This window comes from Musa acuminata, chromosome BXJ2-2 (assembly GCF_036884655.1).
Source record: "Musa acuminata AAA Group cultivar baxijiao chromosome BXJ2-2, Cavendish_Baxijiao_AAA, whole genome shotgun sequence".
Classification (NCBI taxonomy): domain Eukaryota; kingdom Viridiplantae; phylum Streptophyta; class Magnoliopsida; order Zingiberales; family Musaceae; genus Musa; species Musa acuminata.
The window spans coordinates 32,200,733-32,221,943 of NC_088339.1; the positions used below are offsets into that span (position 1 = coordinate 32,200,733).

The 21,211-nt window shown below is 40.2% G+C and overlaps 4 protein-coding genes across 9 annotated transcripts; 2 read left to right on the forward strand and 2 right to left on the reverse strand.

Moving 5' to 3' along the window:
- Positions 1 to 513: 513 nt before the first annotated feature.
- On the reverse strand, positions 514 to 9,083 carry LOC135606113 (uncharacterized). The gene is made up of 3 exons (XM_065096917.1): positions 8,692 to 9,083; positions 4,475 to 8,568; positions 514 to 1,045 (listed from the first exon to the last, which is right to left on the reverse strand). Exons 1-2 carry the CDS (start codon positions 9,066 to 9,068, stop codon positions 4,512 to 4,514), a joined length of 4,434 nt encoding a protein of 1,477 aa, XP_064952989.1. The 5' UTR covers positions 9,069 to 9,083; the 3' UTR covers positions 514 to 1,045; positions 4,475 to 4,511.
- Positions 9,084 to 9,535: 452 nt separating this feature from the next.
- Positions 9,536 to 10,230, forward strand: LOC135606114 (histone H2B.2-like). Its single transcript, XM_065096918.1, has one exon. It carries the CDS (start codon positions 9,602 to 9,604, stop codon positions 10,031 to 10,033), a length of 432 nt encoding a protein of 143 aa, XP_064952990.1. The 5' UTR covers positions 9,536 to 9,601; the 3' UTR covers positions 10,034 to 10,230.
- A 115-nt stretch (positions 10,231 to 10,345) lies between these two features.
- On the reverse strand, positions 10,346 to 13,074 carry LOC103974332 (glycine-rich RNA-binding protein 2, mitochondrial). Of its 6 annotated transcripts, none has more exons than XM_009389137.3 (5): positions 12,923 to 13,074; positions 12,308 to 12,492; positions 10,964 to 11,032; positions 10,771 to 10,858; positions 10,346 to 10,596 (listed from the first exon to the last, which is right to left on the reverse strand). In XM_009389137.3, exons 2-5 carry the CDS (start codon positions 12,402 to 12,404, stop codon positions 10,515 to 10,517), a joined length of 336 nt encoding a protein of 111 aa, XP_009387412.2. In that variant the 5' UTR covers positions 12,405 to 12,492; positions 12,923 to 13,074; the 3' UTR covers positions 10,346 to 10,514. The 6 variants fall into 6 exon arrangements, with proteins under 6 accessions (XP_009387412.2, XP_064952994.1, XP_009387419.2 ...); XM_065096922.1 differs by having other exon boundaries at positions 10,346 to 10,681; XM_009389144.3 differs by having other exon boundaries at positions 10,771 to 10,880.
- A 430-nt stretch (positions 13,075 to 13,504) lies between these two features.
- Positions 13,505 to 17,574, forward strand: LOC103974324 (ATP synthase small subunit 6-A, mitochondrial-like). Its single transcript, XM_009389126.3, has 3 exons — positions 13,505 to 13,696; positions 13,814 to 13,859; positions 17,367 to 17,574. The coding sequence occupies exons 1-3, from the start codon at positions 13,576 to 13,578 to the stop codon at positions 17,368 to 17,370; spliced, it is 171 nt and encodes a 56-aa protein (XP_009387401.1). The 5' UTR covers positions 13,505 to 13,575; the 3' UTR covers positions 17,371 to 17,574.
- Positions 17,575 to 21,211: the final 3,637 nt, after the last annotated feature.

Here is a 21,211-nt window from a genome sequence, read left to right on the forward strand (position 1 = left end):
TTTTTTTTTGCACAAATGATATATATATATATATATATATATATATGGAATGAATTTTTTTTATTTTTTTATTAAAAATAAATTTAAATTATTGTTCTTTTGGTAATTCCAGATTAAAAAAGAATGCTTCTGCCAATGTTGCAGCTTTCATTGTAAAATCTTGAATTAATGATATGCTGGTCAAGCATAAAGAATATGTCAAAAATAAATTGTTCTTGCATAAAAAATATTAAAAAATATATCTTTGTGATGAAATATCTAAATTTATCAAATAAGATTTTGAGACATCACACTTACGAATTGGGTTTAGAACATCACCCTTAATAATAGATTTGGAATACCACCGGATATTAACATCACCATTATTATCATTACTATCGTCAACATAACCACCAATCACGCATGCATGATATGGAATGAACACCGTGAAGACATAATTCAATTGCAGAAGAAAGACGTCAATCATCTTATCATCCCTTATTTGGGCCTTTTTACACATGCAAACTATGCAGGTTGACCAGAGGGAATGAATCCACGATAGATTAATAACAAAAGTATGATTCTGAGCACTAATAATGATGATAGTTTTATGCAACATATTAAAGGCATATAATGAAGATAATCCACTTTTAACAAAAATGCAGAAGCAACGAGATCTCCGTCGCGATGTTATTTCGTTAGCCAAGCCATCAAGCGACAAAAGGAGCACATAAGCAACTTGAACAGTGTGATTTTCCTCTCAAATAAAAAGAATGGAATGGTGGTTTGTGTGAGATAAATTTCTCTTATCTGTTCACTACATGTTCTTCTGGAGCAATGAAAGCTATCGAGGTTTCCAAACTGGCGAAGAGGTCATTCTGACTTGGCAATTGCGCTCAGCTGATTGCAGCCGCAAGAGGAAATGTACATGGAAAAAACCGCAACCCGAGTCAGAACAGGAGACTTAAAAGTAGGCTAAATAATGAATGCCGATATGGTGCACTGGCAATCAAACCAATCACGATAAGTCACCAATAATTTTGTTCATATGGTTCGCTTTCTTACCCTGCAAAAATGAATGATCAGCATGTTAGAAATCTCACCGAAATTATAAAGCAAACCAGGAGAACATCAACAAATAAAGGAATCACATATGAGAATCACATTAACACTATTTCTGGATATATGGTATTGGCAATTGTTATCACTAGGCCCATTCAAACTCAACATGTTAGAATTGCCTGATCTTTCATACATTTTTATTCAGCAAAGCAACTATCATGTCAGATCTTGCTAACAAGGTCGACCCACCATAGCATTTGTTCTACTAAGCTTATAACCAAGGTAAGCCAAGAATAAACGAATATTCTAACACAAAGAATATAGTAATATCACTTGCACCAGAATGTGCAACATGAAAAGGTGCCACCACATCAAACAACTCAAAATGGAAACCTCTGGAAAACAGTGATAACATTTCATGGAGGATAGATTTCGGGCAGTACTTACCTGAAATAGAACTCTCATAATGATAAGCATCTAAACTTTATGAGGTTCTCATCGTTTTTGGTACCTTGAATTTCTGATCACAAACACTGACTAAGTTTCCCTAGTTAAAATTAGGAACAAAAGTAACCACCTCCACCATGAGAATTCATGCCAAGTATCTTGCAAAGTTGCAATTGCTCATTCATTGGTTTTATCAGTTTCTTTCATGAGTTTATGATCCATCATGCACATCAAGTACAATCTATATATATATATATATATATATATATATATATATATATATATATATATATATATATATATAAAATTTATATATGTGCAATATGTTTATATACATGACTGACCAGCCAGAATACTCTAGAAGGATGACACAACTTCAGAACTAATGTACCACCCAACAAAGTCCAAAGACCATGCACTACTAAATAAATTGTATCCAAACATTGATATACACCTACAAGGAATCACCCAACCAAACAGAAAAACTTCATGCAAGTTTCTCTATTTGTCAGTGGACAATGTCCATTAAATAAAACTCATAAATAAAATTTAAGAGCTCTAGAAAAAGATATTCCCCAGGCATTGTACTGAAGATCAGATCAAACCAAAATTTAGTCTGTTCATATCATAGTCCAGTATCTTTTCTCTATTATTTAGTGTTCATGTCAGAGTCCAGTATCTTTTCTCTATTATTTAGTATTCCAAACTAATTTTCGTATCTGGTTGGTCCAAAATCCAAATTTGAATGGTGAATTTGGAAGTCTAATTTGAATGGATTAACATGGTTTAAAAACTCGGCTGATATCAGAAAGCCCCATCACTTTGTTTATAGTATCTTAGCCCCGTAATCAGCTCAATCAACTCTTGACTAGTTCAAGCTGAACCCAAATTCACCAGTATCCGAGCAAGAACCCACACTAGTCACTGCATGCTGGTACCGATGTTACATGCCACTATAAAATGCAGTAATTATACTTGAGAAAAGCTTGTTATATGATGTTAGCAAATGACCAACATAGGCATGGAGTGGTACTCATGGTATACCCATGTGATACTGAACCAACCACTTATCTATATGACCAAAGTACACATACTTCAACTGGCTTTTCATTTTTCTCTAGTGATAGTACTCATGGTATACCCATGGAGTGGATGTACTCGATGTTGCGCACTACTACGCGCGCGATACCCGCTCTTGTTTCCCAGTTGAGAGGTGTTCGACTAGATCTTCTGTTACCTATGCATTTGATATGTATGTGAGTTCAATTCATCGTCAATGTGCCTTGGATTCGAACAAAAGAAGGTGAAGCATTCATAGGAAGGAGAGGAAGGATGGGCATACAGTGCAAGAGGGCAAAGAGGTTGCCAATGGCATATAATCGTCAACCAGGAGCTTCTCATCCTTGCTGTAGTAGGCCATGAGAGACACCAGGTTAGAATGGTCCATCACGTCGATGGCCTCGATCTTCTCCTTGAACTCCCTCTCCACTAAGTTCATATCCTTGAGCTGCTTCACCACCACCATCACCCCGTTTAGAGCACTGCCTTATATGTCATCCCGAACGTGTGCTTCCCCCACACCTCTGCCAACACCCGTAGCAGGTCCTCTAGGTCGAACGCCCTTGCCCCTCCCTCAAAGAACCCCGGCTTCTTGCCTCGCGATGAGGCAGCGATGATCGCCACAGCCTTCCCCGCGATCATCACTGGAGTCGCTGACCCACCGTTGACTTTTGCTCCACCTTTGCTTAGACCCTTGTCCCTCTACTCTATTGTCACCCCCATCTCCATCTACTTCTCGCCCACGGCTGATGACTACGCCTTCCGCGGTAAAACAATCAGCCCTCGAAGAAGAGACTCGCGGGATCCTCAGCACAAAGGATTTGTGCGCCCACCGCGATCAAGCCGTTGCGATGTTGAAGTATCGAGGGAAGGCTTTTGCGGTGGAGACGACAACCATGGTCCGGAAGTAGGCTGCAAAGCAGCTCCTACCGACGGAGCTTTGGAACTATCGAAGCATGCTTGACACCATTGGGTGGATGGTTCGACAAGAAGGGGTGGGGAGCCTGCAGCAATGCGAAACGAGGGCTAACAAGTTGGGGACGCATGTGGCAACAAGCGATGGGGCTGGTGGCGATGGTCCAGGGCGGGGGCTAACTATTTTGCCCTTCATTTTGGTGCAAATTCTGCACGTGATGTCACGTGTAGTGGATTTCGTCAAAGAAACAGACGAAGTTATTAAAAATGGAGTCAATTATGGCAATTTCGAAACTATGGGGACCCCGATGTAACTTTTTAAAGTACAAGGACCACGATGCTAAAAGAACCTACGTACAAGGAAAAATATATAATTAGCCCTTTCCCATTGATCACTATGGTGACAATCATCAAGAAAAAAGCCACTTTCTAAACGTTACAACTGACAAGGAGACACTCCTTTCAAAACTTTAATAAAACTAACTGGTATATAGTGATTACTAAAATACTTCTACACTGGCACAAAATTCAAGATAAATTCAAAGAATACCTAAAAACTTATATATACCCAAATGTCATAAATAATCACAAGGAAAATTTCAAACTAATTGCATATTCCTATAGACTTCAAGAGCTAAAAATTACTACTAAAAACCAAGAAAGAATCGTCATTATGTGAGATCCAAGAGACCAAACTTTCAAATGAATCAAAAGACAATAAAAATACTGAGATAAAGAAATAAATTGAAAAAAAACTATACCAGAATCAGCATTCCTTTCCATGAACATTCACAGAAATGAAGCTTGGCATGTAAGGAAACCACCAAAATATATGCTTTAAATTGGACAAGAGATCTTTGCATGAACAGAAGTCATGATGCGGTGCAAAAAAAAAGTAGAATATTCAACCTATAGCAAGTAGCATAATTGACGTAGACATAAACAAACTGATATCTGTGAATTGAAGACAAATCAAAATTTAAGAATCTGATAATGTTATTACAAGCATTACCTAAAAGATACTGCAACATAAATATGTTGGTAAGGATCTAGTAGAGTCCATTCTTCATGGTAAGGTCATACTGAAGCCGAATTGGCCTCTCTTGACTAAATGTTTCATCATCAAAATCTTCATCTGTTGAGTTCTCTTGACATACCAATCTGTTTTCTCTCAATGAATTCACTCCTGGACCATCCCAATTGCCCTGGCTCTTCTTGATAACAGTGGTTGTGTCCATAAGAGGATGTATATTCTCCATATCGGGCCTCATATCTTCAGAAACAAGTTCAGCTTTTTCTCCTGCACTGATGAATGCTGCATCAACATTCAGATCATCAACGTGATCCTGACCAGAAGAAGAGCCACCAACCAAGACTCCTGCATCAACGTCATTAACTGCTCCAATGTCAGACTGGTCTATAGAATCTTTCCTTTGCCTCTTCCACTTTTTAGTGGATGATGTACCATCATCCTCGAAATCTTCTTCTTCCCTGTCCCTGTGCAGATAAACCCACAATTTTCTTTCACTATCAAACTGTACACAAGGATCGCGTTCATAATGCAACCGATCTAGAGCCCCACTAACAACTTGGTTCACTTGTGCATCAGAAATGTTTTCAACAATGTATTGCGAGTCCCGTAATAGAGTACAAACATCTGCTCTAGTTCCAATACTACCTGGCAATCTAGCAGCTGCATCTCGAACAAGACAAAGAATAGTAACATGTGGCGGTCGATCAGGTTTAAGCATGAAATGGTCCCGAGCTTTTGATGTTGGCTTTCCACCACCCCTTCTAAGTGGAGCAACTATTGATTTTTTCCCATCAGCAGCTGTGTAGGAAAAGGCCCGATCTGGAACCGAGTACCTTAAGAATTCCTCTCTGCGGAAGTATGTTCTTACTTCATCAGAGCTAGGGCTAATGGTGTTTAGACTCTTTTGAGCTCTTAGATCTTTGAACCTTTCCTTCTCATCCAAGTTTGAAAGCAATGAAGTAGGAGGTGGAGGGAGGCTTCCAATCTGCTGGAGCGTCTCTTGACCACTCTTAAGCCAATTAGCAAAAGCATCAACCAACTTTACAAGCATCTTGTGAGGAATTCCCCATGCTTCTGAAGAAGTTTCTTCTTCTGCATTATCATTGTCAGATAAACTAGAAGCAACTGGACCTGCCCATGACCAACTTCTGTTTGATTTCTCATATACTACTAGGGGCTTCCAAGCCTTTGCCCCCAAAGGCGCTGTCTTAGAAGAAAAAATCTTCAGAACTCCTCGAATTAAATCCTGAAGTGGTTCCTGTGTTTCGAGAATGCATGGATCTCCAGGGTTTGATCTAACTCGATCGACGATCTCTTGAACAGTGAGAGAAGGCAAAATATTCTGCTCTAAAGAATGATTATCCATATTCTCAAAAGAATAAGGAAGGTGTGTGCCATTGACTACCTGATGCATTTTATTCTGCTCTTCTGTTTTTTGTTTAGTCCTATTGTCCTCAAGATGGTTGGCTGTCAGTATAGTATCTTCCATATGAGGGGTAATCATTGCCTTCCGGACAGCTGAAAGAAGATGTACGATGGAAAATGAAAAGCCAGTGTGAATAGTAGGAGTGATAAGAGTAAATGGTTTTTTCTGTGGCTTTGCCTTGAGCTCTCCATCTTTATCCTTTTCTGATGTTACCAGATCCGCAGTTATTACAGTCAAATTATCAGTTTCAGCATCTGCTTTCCTTTTGCCCTTCCTAAGGACATTAAGGTCATCGATCTGCTGCTGCTCTGGACTCAGTTGTAGGTGGAGGGATTCATCCAGCTCATTCAGGTAATGACCATCAACCTTCCGTTTAGGTTTCTTAGGCACAGAGTTGCACCCCATTAGGGGCATATTTGATCTTTCTTCAGCAGCATCAACATCAGAGGTTTCCATCATGTTCCCTAGTTTGTTGATTGTATTCTTGCCGCCTCGTGACTTGGAAATTTCATCCAAATTCTCCATGTATTCATCCATTACGCCACTGCCATAATCATGAGAGTAAAATGATTGCTGTGGGGAATGATCCATATTGGCCATCCCTTTATACCTCTTCTCTGGATATGTCAACCTTTCATTTGGGTGCGGTACCAGGGCCTTCTTTACCAATCTTCCATGTTTCCCTTTAACAGGGTATGATTCTACATCCTGTGTATGTATGCTCCTACCAGCATCAGAAAAGTCAGAAATACCTTTTTTATCTACTTTCATGAGCTTGTTTGGCTTTTTAGGATTATAGGTTGATCTCACAACTCCAGCGCGATGGCCCGCAACATCACCACTTTGATGCTCCAACTTCTTGACTGCAGAATTGCGATATCCATCATCTTCAACCTGGTCGGATGAATCAGATTCTGTCTCCTCACTCTGAGAAATCATAGTAGCACCACTTGAGTAGTCCACATCCATTCCATCATACTGAGTCATATTATTTTTCACCTTCCCTTGTAATATCCTAGCTCTCGGATCCTTTTGGAGATATGAATCACCCTTTTGTCTCGGAACAGGTTGATAAGAAGTATTTTTCAATTCGTTACCAGCTTTACTTTTACCGGCTTTGTACTCGTTTCCTACCTTGCAATTCTTGGCTCTGCTATTCCAATTATCAGATTTAACTGAATGGCCTGAGGTAATGGCTTCCTCATGCATCTTATTTCGTTGCAAGGGATTGGTTAGCATATGATTTTGCGCTCTACCTGTTGTAGGATACACCCACTCTCTGTCAGCATAATCAGCATTTCTTGTGAGTTCACGGGACTCATGACCATATGAAGCAATAGTTACCGCATGCTCTGTATTTCTGCTTTTTCCCTGAGAATGACTGAAACCACCATAACCTTCAGGTTCTTGATCACTATACATGCCTGCATCATATCTTCTCTGTGGTTCCTTTTTCTTTCCTGTCTTCGGCAATCTACTCTTTGTTACTGCCCTTCTGCGTCCTGCAATCCAGTCTCCTTGTGAACCATCGTAGCCTTCCTCCGTATCGTCATGATCACCACCAATATGATGTTTAGTCCTTTTGGAAGCCCCCATATCATAGCCTGCATATTTATCCTGCTGAGTAAGAGCTATTTGTGGTGTTGCTACTCTAGATTTTGGGACTGTTCCATGCTTCAAGGAAGAAGGATGTATCCCTAATTCTCCAATGTTTTGGTGTGCTGGAACCTTAGGAGCTGTAACCTTCAAAACACCCTTGGAGTATTCTTTCCCCAACTTCACTGGCTCCCGAGCCATGCCAATCTCATGAGGCGTGATGTCAAATGAAGGCTTTGCAAACTGCTGACCCATCTTAAACCGTTTATTCAAGTACCGATCATCAGAATCCGCACTCTCTGAATCCATCTCAATTCCAACATCTCCTTTCCTCTCATGACTCAAAGACTTCTGACTCCTCAGAATATTCAGAAGCCGAAGCCTTTCTTCAATACTATACACCGAACAGTTCTGCCATGCTTCCCTTATGCCAACAAGACTCCTCACCATGGAGTTCTGATATTTGCACAGGTGATGATAGTGCTCGCGCTGCTGCAAGAAACTCAAGCCCCGACGATAAAGAACGATCCTGGGGTCGCAGAGTCCACCTTTCAACCGATTGAAGAGAGTACCAAGCGGGCACCCAAAGTGAAAGTTTTGCCCTGACAACAGCTCTTTAAGGGTGTAGCCAAACGTCTCCCAGTCCATGTCGGGGAGGTCCTCAGCCAGCATGAAGCGCTCCTCCTCCGAGAGGCACTCATTCCACGTATCCAAGGACAAGATGGAGCCCAGGTCGGGTAGGTCACAGAGATCGAGGGGGATGCTACAGCTCTGATTCCCCACTTGGCACAACTGACTGCCAGGCTCGCCGAGCTCCGCGGGATCAAACTCGTCCGATTCCATGCCGGAGTCCACATCGGAGGAATCCGAAGCATCGGTCTCCGCCTTGCCAATCCCCGCACAGGGCTCCTCCTCATCCTCCTGGCTCGAGGCGCTCCCGGCGGGCGAGGAATCGCCGTCCGTCCTCGAAACCCTAGACTCATTCTTCAAAATCGCCATGGATCCCCCTCCCAAGATGAAATCTTTATCCCGCCCGCAGCACCAGCACCACCTAAAACCACCAAGAAAAACCAGCGAAAACCAAACGGAACACGAGCAAGACGAATCAAGATCCGCAAGAGAGGGACGGAAACAATCCAGCGTTCACGAGAGAGGGGAAAAGAGATCGACGCACCGGAAGAGACGAAGCGAGGCGAGCCAGACGATCTGACTCCGCCGCCGAGAACTGAAGAAGAGGAAATTGGATCCCTTTTGGAGACGGAGAGGAAACCCTAGAGAGAGAGAGATATAGAGAGAGAAATATGGGGCGGTAAGAATAAGGAATGGGGGGCGGGGGGAGGAGATGGGTGATGGCTCGGGGAAGGGAAAGAGAGAGAAGAGGGTGTTGTCGTGGGTTTGGGACGGCGACCCGACTCCGAGACCGGAACGGAGACGGGGGCCGCTTCCCGTTCGTAGCGTTTCGGCCGTCCCGATACCGAACTGTAACCGGAACGGAGCCGCTTCGCCTTCGTAGCGTTTCGCGCTGTTACGACGGGTTCGGATTCCGGACATAACGGATGCTACCTGCGAATTTGCATTTGAATCCGGATCCGAAACTAACTCAACTCCCGGTTCGAGTTATCTATTTTATTTCCCGTTCCCATCTCGGCATCATCATGGACGATCTGTCGGTGACGCCCATGTCGACCATGTCAAATTGTATTTTTATATTCACTTGAAATTTAGTAATGAACATTAGAAATATGATCATGTAATTGAAATATAGGAATATTAGTATATCAGGATGGTAGCTTTCTTTTACTATTGGATCGGATCTTATTCTGGATTCCACCTGATCTGATCCGATAGTGCTGTGCCGATTTCGTTTTGTCTGTTTTCATCACGACGAGCGTCCAATGCTAGCCGTTCATCTGCGTCAATCGACTGCTTTGGAATCTGCCACGTCAACGATCCGTGTTGCGACCTATCCACCAATCAGAACATTTCGCTTTCCCTCTATATATATTCGATCTCTTCCCCCCCTCCCATCGCCGCCTGTGATTCTAGTCGATCTTTTCTCGTTGCAACGACAAGCTCTGTTCCTAATGGCGCCCAGGGCGGAGAAGAAGCCGGCGGAGAAGAAGCCTGCTGCGGCGGAAGAGAAGGAGAAGAGGGCGGAGAAGCAGCCCAAGGCCGGGAAGCACCTCCCCTCCAAGGACGGCGCCGCCATCGACAAGAAGAAGAAGAAGGCGAAGAAGGGGAGCGAGACGTACAAGATCTACATCTTCAAGGTGCTGAAGCAGGTGCACCCGGACATCGGCATTTCCAGCAAGGCCATGTCCATCATGAACTCCTTCATCAACGACATCTTCGAGAAGCTGGCCCAGGAGGCCGCCCGCCTCGCCCGCTACAACAAGAAGCCCACCATCACCTCCCGCGAGATCCAGACCTCGGTCCGCCTCGTCCTCCCCGGCGAGCTCGCCAAGCACGCCGTGTCTGAGGGCACCAAGGCCGTGACCAAGTTCACCAGTTCCTGAGCGCTCGCCGCCTCTAGGGTTTCTGGTGGTGGTCATGACTGCTCTCAGATCTTGCTTCCTTTTACTATGATGTGTTGATTTAGGGTTTCCTTTTGATTTCTTTGGTTAGTGTATGAAATACGATTTCTTCTCGTTGGAGGACTTGAAATTCTACTAAATCTCTTTTGTTTGAAAAAGGATTCGATATTCTGATCTCAGTTTTTTAAATGATCTTGAATGCAACTATAACAAAAACCTTTCTACGTTAAATTTCAATTATAATTTTGAGGTGTGTTCTTGCAATTGATATTTTGTTTGCTATGTCTTAAGATATAATATTTAAACGATTCAATCTATTAATTACAAGAGGAACAAATTATGGCCCGTCTAGTAAACAATGAAAGAAACAAAAAGGTTTCTAAAACAGTGAAGCTCACATCTAATAAGCCCAAAAATATTTATCTGACAATCGAACTTCTGGTATAAAAACTTCAAAGCAACATCAATCCAATAGGATAGTCAAACTATCGCAGGTTTCATCCCTTGTTTGCGTAGTGTACACGAATATATCTTCCATCCAGAAACTGAAACAAATGAAGTGAAAGCTTATACCATCACAATGTACTTGCAACCATAAACTTGCGTTTTCATAAGTATGTTTCATAATGCCTAGCACATCAATATTTCTAAAAGGTTAGTAAAAGACATATCCACAATTAAAAGAACAATAATATGTGAGGGGAATACTTTTGACATACCTCACCATCCATCTTTTGCAATGCAATGGTTGCCTCTTTTTCTGAAGAAAATTGGATGAAGCCATATCCTTTTGACTTGCTAGTAGTACTACGATCACATATAACTTTGACTGTCAAATAATTACATAGATAGATGCTCAGCCAATAACAAGTTTCATAAAAATAATGTGAATTCAGAAGCATACGTATTTACCTTCTACAACTTCACCATGTTCAGCAAAAGCACCTCTCAGGGCAATTTCATTGGTATCATAAGAAAGGCCTGCAGTTAGGTGTATCAGATAGTTGGATAAGAGAACTTCTGACATTGAAAAGGCATTCTCTCAGAACAGTAGCTTCAAATTCCTAGTTCTATATGCAGGTTAAGAAGAATTTTCATTTAAATCATTACATCAACTCCTTTTGGTGGACCAAAGGTATGGAGTATCCAACAAAATGGAAACTACATGTTTTGCTTTGCAATGCACACACTATAACAAAGGACACAGCATATCTTGAGAAAAACAGGATACTGCATGGATAAAGCAATAGCAAGCATTCAAACAGATCACATAATATACAGCTGATCCTGATATTTATTTGAAGTACTAGAATAAAGATAGAGATCATGATAAATGGAACCACATCACCAATCTATTCATTAAGAAAAAAGATGTATTAATTGTAATGCTCAAAGGATGTAGAAAATATGAACTCGTCTTATTGTATTATTAGTCGATAACGAATACCAGTCGTCAAAGCGTATGCAGGATAAAAGCTTTAATCTGTGGGGCCAACATTGCTCCTTTTCATTTCAGAGAGTATGACAAAAGTCTAAAACATGACAACACTACATACTAGTTTCTAAAAATCAATAAACCATCACCTGAAGTGGTATACAAAAATAAGACTTGAAGTTACCACATATAGCTAAAGAAACACATATATTATGATGCTCAAAAGATGCAGAAAAGAGGAACTCAAATTTTATGTTATGATTAGTTGATAGCAAAAATGAATTTTCAAAGTGCATACAGGATAAAAGCTTTAATCTTTGAGGTCAATATTGCTCCTTTTGATTTCAAAGAGTACGACGAGAGTGTTAGACATGATAATACTGAACAATCTAGAAATGAATAAAGCACCACCTGAAGTAGCATGAAAAAAAAAATCTTCAATTGAAACTAGCCACCATATATAGCTAAAGAAACAGATATTGTAATGTTCAAAGGACGCAGAAAAGATGAACTCAAATCTTATTGTATTATTAATTGACATGCATACGAATCTTCAAAGCACATACAAGATCAAATCTTTGATCTCTGGGATCAACATTGCTCCTTTTCGTTTCAAAGAGACAAGAGTGTTGCATATGATAACACTTTCTACAAATGAATAAACCATTACCTGAAGTGGTGTAGAGAAAAAAAAATCTCCAATCAAAACTAAATACTACACAGAGCTAAAGAAACAACAATATGAGGGACACGAGAAAGTAAAAATGACCTCAGGATTGTTTCTATAATGACAAATTTGAGAATAGAGCATAGACTCATACCTACGACAAACAATTTACTACAAGCATGGCGAAGCCACAGCCTCCTTGCAGGAATAATCGCAGCCCACGAGTCTTTGACCCTCCAACACCGCATCATCCTAAACCCCAGGAGCACCTCTCACATAGTTAATTTCAATTCAAGGTTGCATCTTGACCAAAATCTGCTTCCACCAGTGAGTTTGAATCTAAGCACCACATTATCGTCGTATAATTCAGAACTCATTGTAATGGGAATCTAGGGCAAAATTAAAGATGCAACTGTTGAAGCAGATGAAATTGAAGACATCTCCTCAGAGAAGATTAACAAAAGTAAATGCACTAGACTACATATTGCAGCAATATACACATGAATTTTATATATGACATGATCATGAGAACTGAACCAGCCATCAATTTGGTCGGGCCTCGTCGACTAATCCTAACCACAAATTACATAGAAATTACTTAAATAAATACGAAAATATTCATGAAAAATGTCTAAATATATACATGAGGGCGGCGTCAGGATTTTGGCAACGGAGAGAGGGGAGAAAAGAGAGGAGCGAAGAAGAAAGAGCAGGAGAGAGGAGGGAAGAAGAGGGAGTAGAAGGGGCTACGACGTAGGAGAGCCTGGACCTGGAACAACGGCGGCGATCGGGAGCAGCGGAGAGCGGAGGTGAGGTGCGCTAGGGCAGCGACCACGCAAGCGAGGCACCGAGTGCAAGCCGAGCGGTGCGGGAGATGGTTTTGGGCTCGTCCTTTGACTCATGTGGCTTGTTGGGCTCCGGTTCTCTCGTTCGAGTTGATTGAGTCAAATCGCGATCTGACTCGACACCAGAGTAAAACCGAGTTTTAATTGGATTTGACTGGTCCGACATGATCTGGGCCGTAGGATAGTAAGGTTGGTATCGGATCAACATGATTAGATGATACTTCACCAATCTCAAAGCCCATGTTGTTGCGTCTTTGTCTCACCCATCTTGTCTTTTCTTCTCCATATTACAAACTGTCCAAACTCGACGAACGCCGGGATCGGTACCGAACTCAGTGTGAATGAGTCGATTCGGATGTGCGTCATTGGGTCCGTTTCATTGACTGCTGTTTACGGGGACTAAATAGTAAAATATGGATAAGGAGTTGTTTGCAAATAATTGATGTATAGAGGCTTTTCTGAGAAACATACATCCGCGATGATATAATTGCCCCAAAAGAAGATTCGTTCTCCAAGACCTAACAAGAGAGGATCGGAAGGGTTGCGGTCGGCGGCGAAGGGAGAGTGAGCGAGAGAGATGAAGACGTTCGATCCGTGGCCCGTGTTCTTCAAGAGGGAGTTTAACCGGAACTGGCCCTTCCTCGTCGGATTCGCCATCACCGGCTGCATCATTGTTAAGATGACCGCCGGCCTCACCGGTTCGTCCCTCAACTCTCCGATCTCTTCCGTTTTCCTTTCCTTTCCAGGATTCCCTTCTCAATCTTCTCGTTCTGACTTTTTTCCCCTCGTTCTTTGTTTGTCTGATCAAATCGCAGAGGAAGATGCCAAGAACTCCAAATTCGTGCAGGAGCACAAAAGAAAGTGAGTAGATGCTTCGACTTCTGACCTTAATTTTCGTTCCATGACACCCGATGTGATCGTAAAGTTTGCTTGTATTTCGTTCTGTTAGATTTTGTTTGCATCTGATCTAATTGGTTTAAGCGTCGAGGAGATGTCAGTTTGGGTGAATGAGGTGTCTGTGACCAGATCTTTGACATAGGTATACATGTGATGACGATTAGCATCATGTTCTACTTATTGGAAGATCAATATTTAGTCAAACTAGTGGCGATGCCTTTGTCGTTGTTCCTTCTAATAGGATGAGGGTGCCTTTTTTTCGTCTCACTGAATATAGTTTTCTTGTGCACTTTGATTTTGTCCTCGACGCTGTGTCAATTCACTAGTGGCAGAAAAGATTGCTTATCATAATTGGGATGAGAGTGATAATAGTAGCTTTAAGTTCACCACTACCGCTTTGTGGCTATTCACTTTTCTTTTGCACTGGTTAATCCTCCTGATGGTAAATTACTAGTGATAATAAAAGTTGATCCACATAATGGCATTATGTATACCTACATCAAAGACCGCTGCAGCCTATATGATAATGTCGTTCCATGCCTACAGTTTGGTTTTTTTTTCCCTTCCCATTTACTTATAGTTGGTTGGTTTTGTGGTATAACACCTTTTGTTGCCCCCAGATTGTAACTCTTTTATTTCCTCTTCAGGAAGAGTTTATATTTCAAGAATGGTTTTGAATATTCATATCACAATCTTCTTTTGCTTCACCACTCTGTTCATCACTGCATCTTTGTTCAACTTCATAGTAGTATTTTGGTTCTTCGGTTCAAGTATTTATTTCTAAATTCAGAATACACACGTAATTTCATTGGACATGAACTTGAGTTGAAAAAGAAATGTTCAGTGCATTACATTGACTTGTTGGTCTACCATTTTATTGGGTTATGGCTTGCAAACGTAACCATTTATTTGGTTCAGAAGGGCTTGTTAGACTATTTTCATTTTTGTGTGTGTACTATAACTTGAATATAACAGTTGGTGTCTTCCCCTTTCGAAAGTTCATCTGTTTTCCTCTTGTATTAGAGGATTCTCTCATCTTGCGTGACAAATAGGAGAGAATAATGGATGAATTAGAAAAAAATCAAGGAGTAATCTACTTCCATTCGAGAGTTTTTTTGGTTTTATAAAAAATTGGAGAGAAACATAATAATTTATTTTTTTTGTGTGTAACATGAAAGAAATTGCAAAGTATAGAACAATCAGTGTTAAAATTGTAGTGTTTCTTCACCTATAAGACCAAATGATATTAAAGACTGCATTTTCCAGTGGAAGGGAAAGTAAGATTGTCTTGTCTTTTCTGTAAATTATTATCCAACTGTAACCTTTGTTATCTTGCAGTCTCCTATGTTTGTCTCTCTCTTTGCTGATTATCTGTTTTCTGTTTCTTAATTCAACAAATTGGTTGCTTGTGCGAAATATAATGAGATAGCATCTTGTTGTCATATGGAGCCATTGGAACAGATAATCGATACTCACTGGGTCTTTTTTATTCTAAGTGTTTATGAAACTAGAAGCCTTTATAGTTCCATATAATAAAGCAAATTTTTCAAAATGAGAATACATTAAACTTGTGCGATGGCTATGTCTTCGGCATGGAGAATATTTTGCAATCAATTCTAGCTTTATAATGTTGTTCAGTTAGTCGAATATGCACCAACACATGCCATGCTTAAGTGTAGGCTTATACAAAAAGCCCTGTGTATGTGCTCCATTATACCCAAACTGATTTGGTTCAAAACAAGGAAATCCATATCAACAATTTTAAGTGTCTCGCAGTATAAGATAGTTGAACAGGTATAATTTTGGTCATTCAAGCAACTATTTTCAAAGATATACATTTTGGGTACTCATAAGGTAATGGCACTTCTTTCTCATGGGACATGGTGTCATGTAGTACGCTATTCACCTGGCGATAGGGCTTGTGCATCCCCAGGCTTCCCTGCATTTTATTCTTCTCAGCTAAAATGTCATTTCTTTTTTAAGATGCCTTGACTTTTTTTTAGGATCTAGTTCAATGATGTCTTTGGTTTGTATGACTAAATGTAATATCTAACTTGATTTTCTTCATCTGAGTATCTAAGCCTTTATATGACTCATTGTATTATCTTTCTTGTAGAAGCCTTCTTCTTGACAAATCTGATTTTATTTTCTGGGAACAGATGAAATAAGAGTTACAAGTTGGCAAATGATCAAGTTCTTACAATTAAAATTTGTCCATAGATCTATTTTTTTTGTTGTGTTTAGCTCTGAGTCTTATACTCCAAGAAAGATTACCATCAATTTTGTTGCTTCTAGCAGAGTCATTACTTGATTACTGCTTTCACTTCTAGGTTGCTGGGTCCTATTTTGTGAGCATTGTGTTTCCTGTTGATGCTAACCATGGTAGAGTACCATATTGCCTTCTCTTATGTATGTCTTGCTTATTGGCTTCTTATATTAGGAGGAGCCTCCACCAAATTAGTGACAATTTAAGTCAACATTATTTTTATTGATGTAAAAGTTCTGTTTCTTTTTTATGGTTTAGAAGTTCCATGAATCTTGACTTGTCGGTTGTTGACCTGGACTTTCATTGTTTCACTCTGGTTCCTCTTTCCTTCCACAAGATTTCTGTCTTCCCGCCTTCCTTTTATGTGGTCTTCTACCAAAGAATTGGATATCGTTGTTGTTTTCTAGAATATTTGAACACTGAAAACTAACTAGTAAGCGGACATAGTAGAAAGAAAAAACTGGATTCGTAAGACTAATTAAACTCAATCTTTAGACTGAGAGTTAGATTGCTTCATAGATACTTCTGTTGCTACCTTTAAACAGCCCATGGCCCGGTAGTTGATATGCAAGCCTGGGGTAAGCATGACATGTTTGCCGGGGATAAACACCTTGTGCAATTTAATTTGACTATATCTAGATCTCGCTTTGACCAACAAATGCACATGGAAGTTTAGGTCCCAAATAGAAGGGGAGGTTAATAAGTTCTATGGAGGAGTTTACTTGTATGAGATTTATTCTCTAGATCTTTTATGATTTTTCCCGAGTTTGTCCATCCGCTATATAGCATCATGTGAACCAGCCAATTTGATTGAAAACTTGATGTTTAGGTGTGATACTTCATCTCCATCTCTGCTAGTCAACTAATCCTTTGTTGCTCGTCTCCTAATAGGATGAACATGCAAATACAATTGAAGCAAGATATAATTGTTCAACAAGGTGAAATTGGTGACATTATCATAATTGTTCAATAAGACTGCATTTCTTATTTCCTTACTATGTTTTTTTTTTGGTACCTGGGAAGTTTGGGTCCTGGTCTTTATTCTTGGATATGCCAAGTTGACAATGCTCAAACATAATAAATATACTTTGACAATAACACAGGGTCTCTCTCTTATATGTTCCATTTATTTGATGTTTCACAAGGCACATTTCTCTTTGACTAAAGTCAGGTAAAACTAAGAGCACGCTTTCCTTTCGTTTCAGGTAAACTACTTGTCATGGACGCTTCACTGCTTTCGGTGATGAAGCTGGCTTTTATCCTCCGTGAGTTAATTCTTATGGAAGTTAGCTTGGTATGTTATCTATGCAACTTGACATAGTGTCTTTAATCCTGAAATAAGAGTTGGTTCAAATGATAGACCCAAGTTTACTGCGTTTAACTTTTGTAAGTTTTCATTATTTTTGTTGGTTCTGTTTCGTGTTTCTATTTGTGATAAAAGATTTGAAATTGCATGGGCTCGATTAAAAGATTTCATTCAAAATGGACCTATTTTGTTGTGAAATAAAGTGGCCCGAAACCAATGGTGCAAGTGAGAGTATTTCCAAATCCTTCTTGACCAGATTAATTTATATTCATGTTTTTTTTTTCATTATTTACAAATATTGTTTAATATATACCAATAATATTGAATATATATATCACAAGATAGAAATAAAGCGCCGAGACCCAACGGATGTAGCAATAATATTGAATACCAATAATATTGAATAAAAATGTTGTTGTTCTATAGAAAATTCTAGCGATTGGATAGAAGTACCCAACATAAATAAAATACTCGAGCAATGCTCGATAGATTTCTCCTTTTGTGCACGGACAAACCACTAGTGGGAAAAGAAAACTCAAATGCACAACCACTATTACAAATAATAATAGTAATTATTTTTTTTTTTCATTTTAACCTCTATTAAAGTAATTCTAGTAATTTTTTATAAGTATCTTTTTAATTGCAAATTTATTTCTGAATTGCCTTTGCTTTACTGTGTTTACCTAATAAAATTCCTTCAATTCCTCATCCAGCAACGCAACTTGAGTGCACGCTTGGGCTATGTCATCAAAGGAGTCGATCAACTTTGAGCCTATCTATGTAAATAAAACTTGATAGAAACACTGGACAGCAAATATAAGCATCCAAAAAATTGAACAAGAGGCTCTATATGTGGACATTAGAAATGTTAAAATTTGCTACCGAATGCATACATGAAAATTATTAGTGTCGTCGTTTACAGCTTAATCATCCTTCAACCGCTTGAGCAATTTGCTTGCCCAACGCCTCACCCGTCTCTTCAGCGTGAAACCAACAAAGACACCGACGACAAAGCTGATTGCACATATCTTACTACACGTCGACACTGAAACCACCCGCCTGCAAATGTTTGGAACAAAAAATTAGCAATTATTGTAGTGTAATTAAATAGCTAAACATAATCTTGACAAAAAAAAGTATTATCAATTTTCAAGCTAGTAATAGTGCTCACTTATGCAACCTGTGCACTTTTTTACATGTGCTAACTTTCATGTAGCAAAGACGCAAAGATTTAACTGCTTAGTGCATGCTTTAATTAACAACTCTCTTTTCTTTTCTTTTCTTTTCAATAAAAAACCCAAACATACACCTTTCTGGTCTTCCTACCAAGCTCGACCATGCAATGGTTTCACACTTCAAAACTCTTTTAAGTAATCTACATCTTTTTTGTCAATGAAGACAAAAAGTAAGACAGCTCTCTAGGATTTCTAGGCAAAGTTAAAAAGTTCAACACGAAAAACCTTAATAAAAGCATTCTGTCATTTCATTATCCAAAATAAAAAGGCCAGCTAATTACACATATAAGTTATAAAAAATAATGCAGAATTGCACGCTTGATGAACATGTCAACAATATTACACACTGAGCTCACAATTCATTAATCTTAAGTTGACTATTCCCTGCCTAAATAATAACAAATTTCTAAGGGTCACTTCAGGCTGGGAAGCATGGACATGGTGGCTTGAGTGAATTTGTCATTGACACAGCTGGACACGTGTTTTTTTATTTTTATTTTTAAATTTGTCGGATACAAAGTTCACGTGTTGGACTCGGTAACCCCTTCTTCCTCACCGACAAAACCTCTACCCCTGCCCCACCTATGGAAGAGGCAAGCTCTGCCACCGCCCCGAGCACCTTGCAAACCACCACCATCCGCCACCTCTACTTTGACTCCCGAGCGAACCACATGTTTCAACCCTTCTTCCTCGACGACCCACCTGCGAGCGACTTGATGGCCATCGCGTGTTCTCAAGACCTCCACCCCGAGCGCCCCCTCTGTCATCGCGTGACATCAGACCCTCCACCTTGAGCGCCCCACCTACGAGCGACCCTGTGGCCGTTGTGCACTCTCGTGCCCTTTGCCCCGAGCGCCCACCTGCGAGCGCCCTAACAGCCATCGCGTACCCTTGGGCCTTTGACAACTTCAACAGCATTTGATGAAAGCTTCTTCCTCAGCCGTGCACACACACACACACATGACATCAGACCCTCCACCTTGAGCGCCCCACCTGCGAGCCACCCTGTGGCCGTTGTGCACTCTCGTGCCCTCTGCCCCGAGCGCCCTGACGGCCATTGCGTCCCCTTGGGCCTTTGACAACTTCAACAACATTTGATGAAGCTTCTTCCTCAGTCGTGCATACACACACACACACACACACACATGACATCAGACCCTCCACCTTGAGCACCCCACCTGCGAGCGACCCTGTGGCCGTTGTGCACTCTCGTGCCCTCTGCCCCGAGCGCCCACCTGCGAGCGCCCTGACGGCCATCGCGCACCCTTGGGCCTTTGACAACTTCAACAACATTTGATGAAGCTTCTTCCTCAGCCGTGCACGCACGCGCGCGCGCACACACACACACGTGTCCTCCCAACGTATTGTAGTATCCATGTCGTGTCGTTTCCATGCCTCCTAGACTTTAGGGTTCAAAAACTTATTTATTATAGTGAAACATAAATTTAATAAATAGGACAAGGTTTAAGGACTTGATGGATCAGCTTGGATAGTTTTAGTGTTCAAAATAAGACAAATATTACAATTTCAGCCTTATGGATATGTATCATAATCTAAGAATGGAAAGATGAACATTTGTGTATATTTGTTAAATTTTTAACTCTGAAAATGTTCCCCAAGAAGCTTAAGTATTCAATTTAGCTTAAGTCATAAGGACCATAACAATATCTCTTCAAAAAGCTAATCAACTTGCAAGCTTCTAAGAATGACCCTCTGCATATTTTAGTGGCCATAGAGAAACTTAAACCAGTAGCTATTAGCTTTCACAGTGCTAGCAAAATGGAAAAAGTTCAACCCATGTTCTTCTGTATCTTCATTGTTGTGCTGAAGCATGCATCGAAATACTTTTCATTGTGATGGCTACCATGCATGTTATCGATGCATAATACCAAACATCAAATTTCCTAAGAATATTACCTCTTGTAATGTTTCAATTAGTGCAGATTCTTTAGCATACCAACTGTTGGGCTTAAAAAACAAAAAGACAAAACAAAATAAAACAATACTATCACTGGCTTTTCTTTGTCTTGGCAAATTGCAAATGCTTCTCATTCTAAATCATTGTCTAGGTTATAAAGTGAATGAAACTCAGAACATTCTTAGCATTAATATTTCCTTTATCTGAGACTTAACTTTCTGGTACGCACCTCTTCCTACCCGGCAAATGTCATATGTTTCCAATAAATTATAGCTTTGCACATGCCATTTAATTGCCTATGGCATGAAGTAAGAAGTACTTACATATAATTGACAACTTAAGCCTCTGCTATCATAGTTCGTAGCAACTACCTTTATAGTACAAACTCATTGTTTCTAGACTCCAAAAACAGCTGATAAAAAGAGGGTAAAGCTACACTTTTTCGAGAAAAAAAAGGACACATTAGTAATGAGGATACATGTAGATAAATCTTCCAAAGCACAACTAGAACGTCAAAGTTCATGCCAATTTAGCAGCAATCAGCTATGGATTATGACAATTCATGGTAACAAGAAAATAGGAAATGCTAAA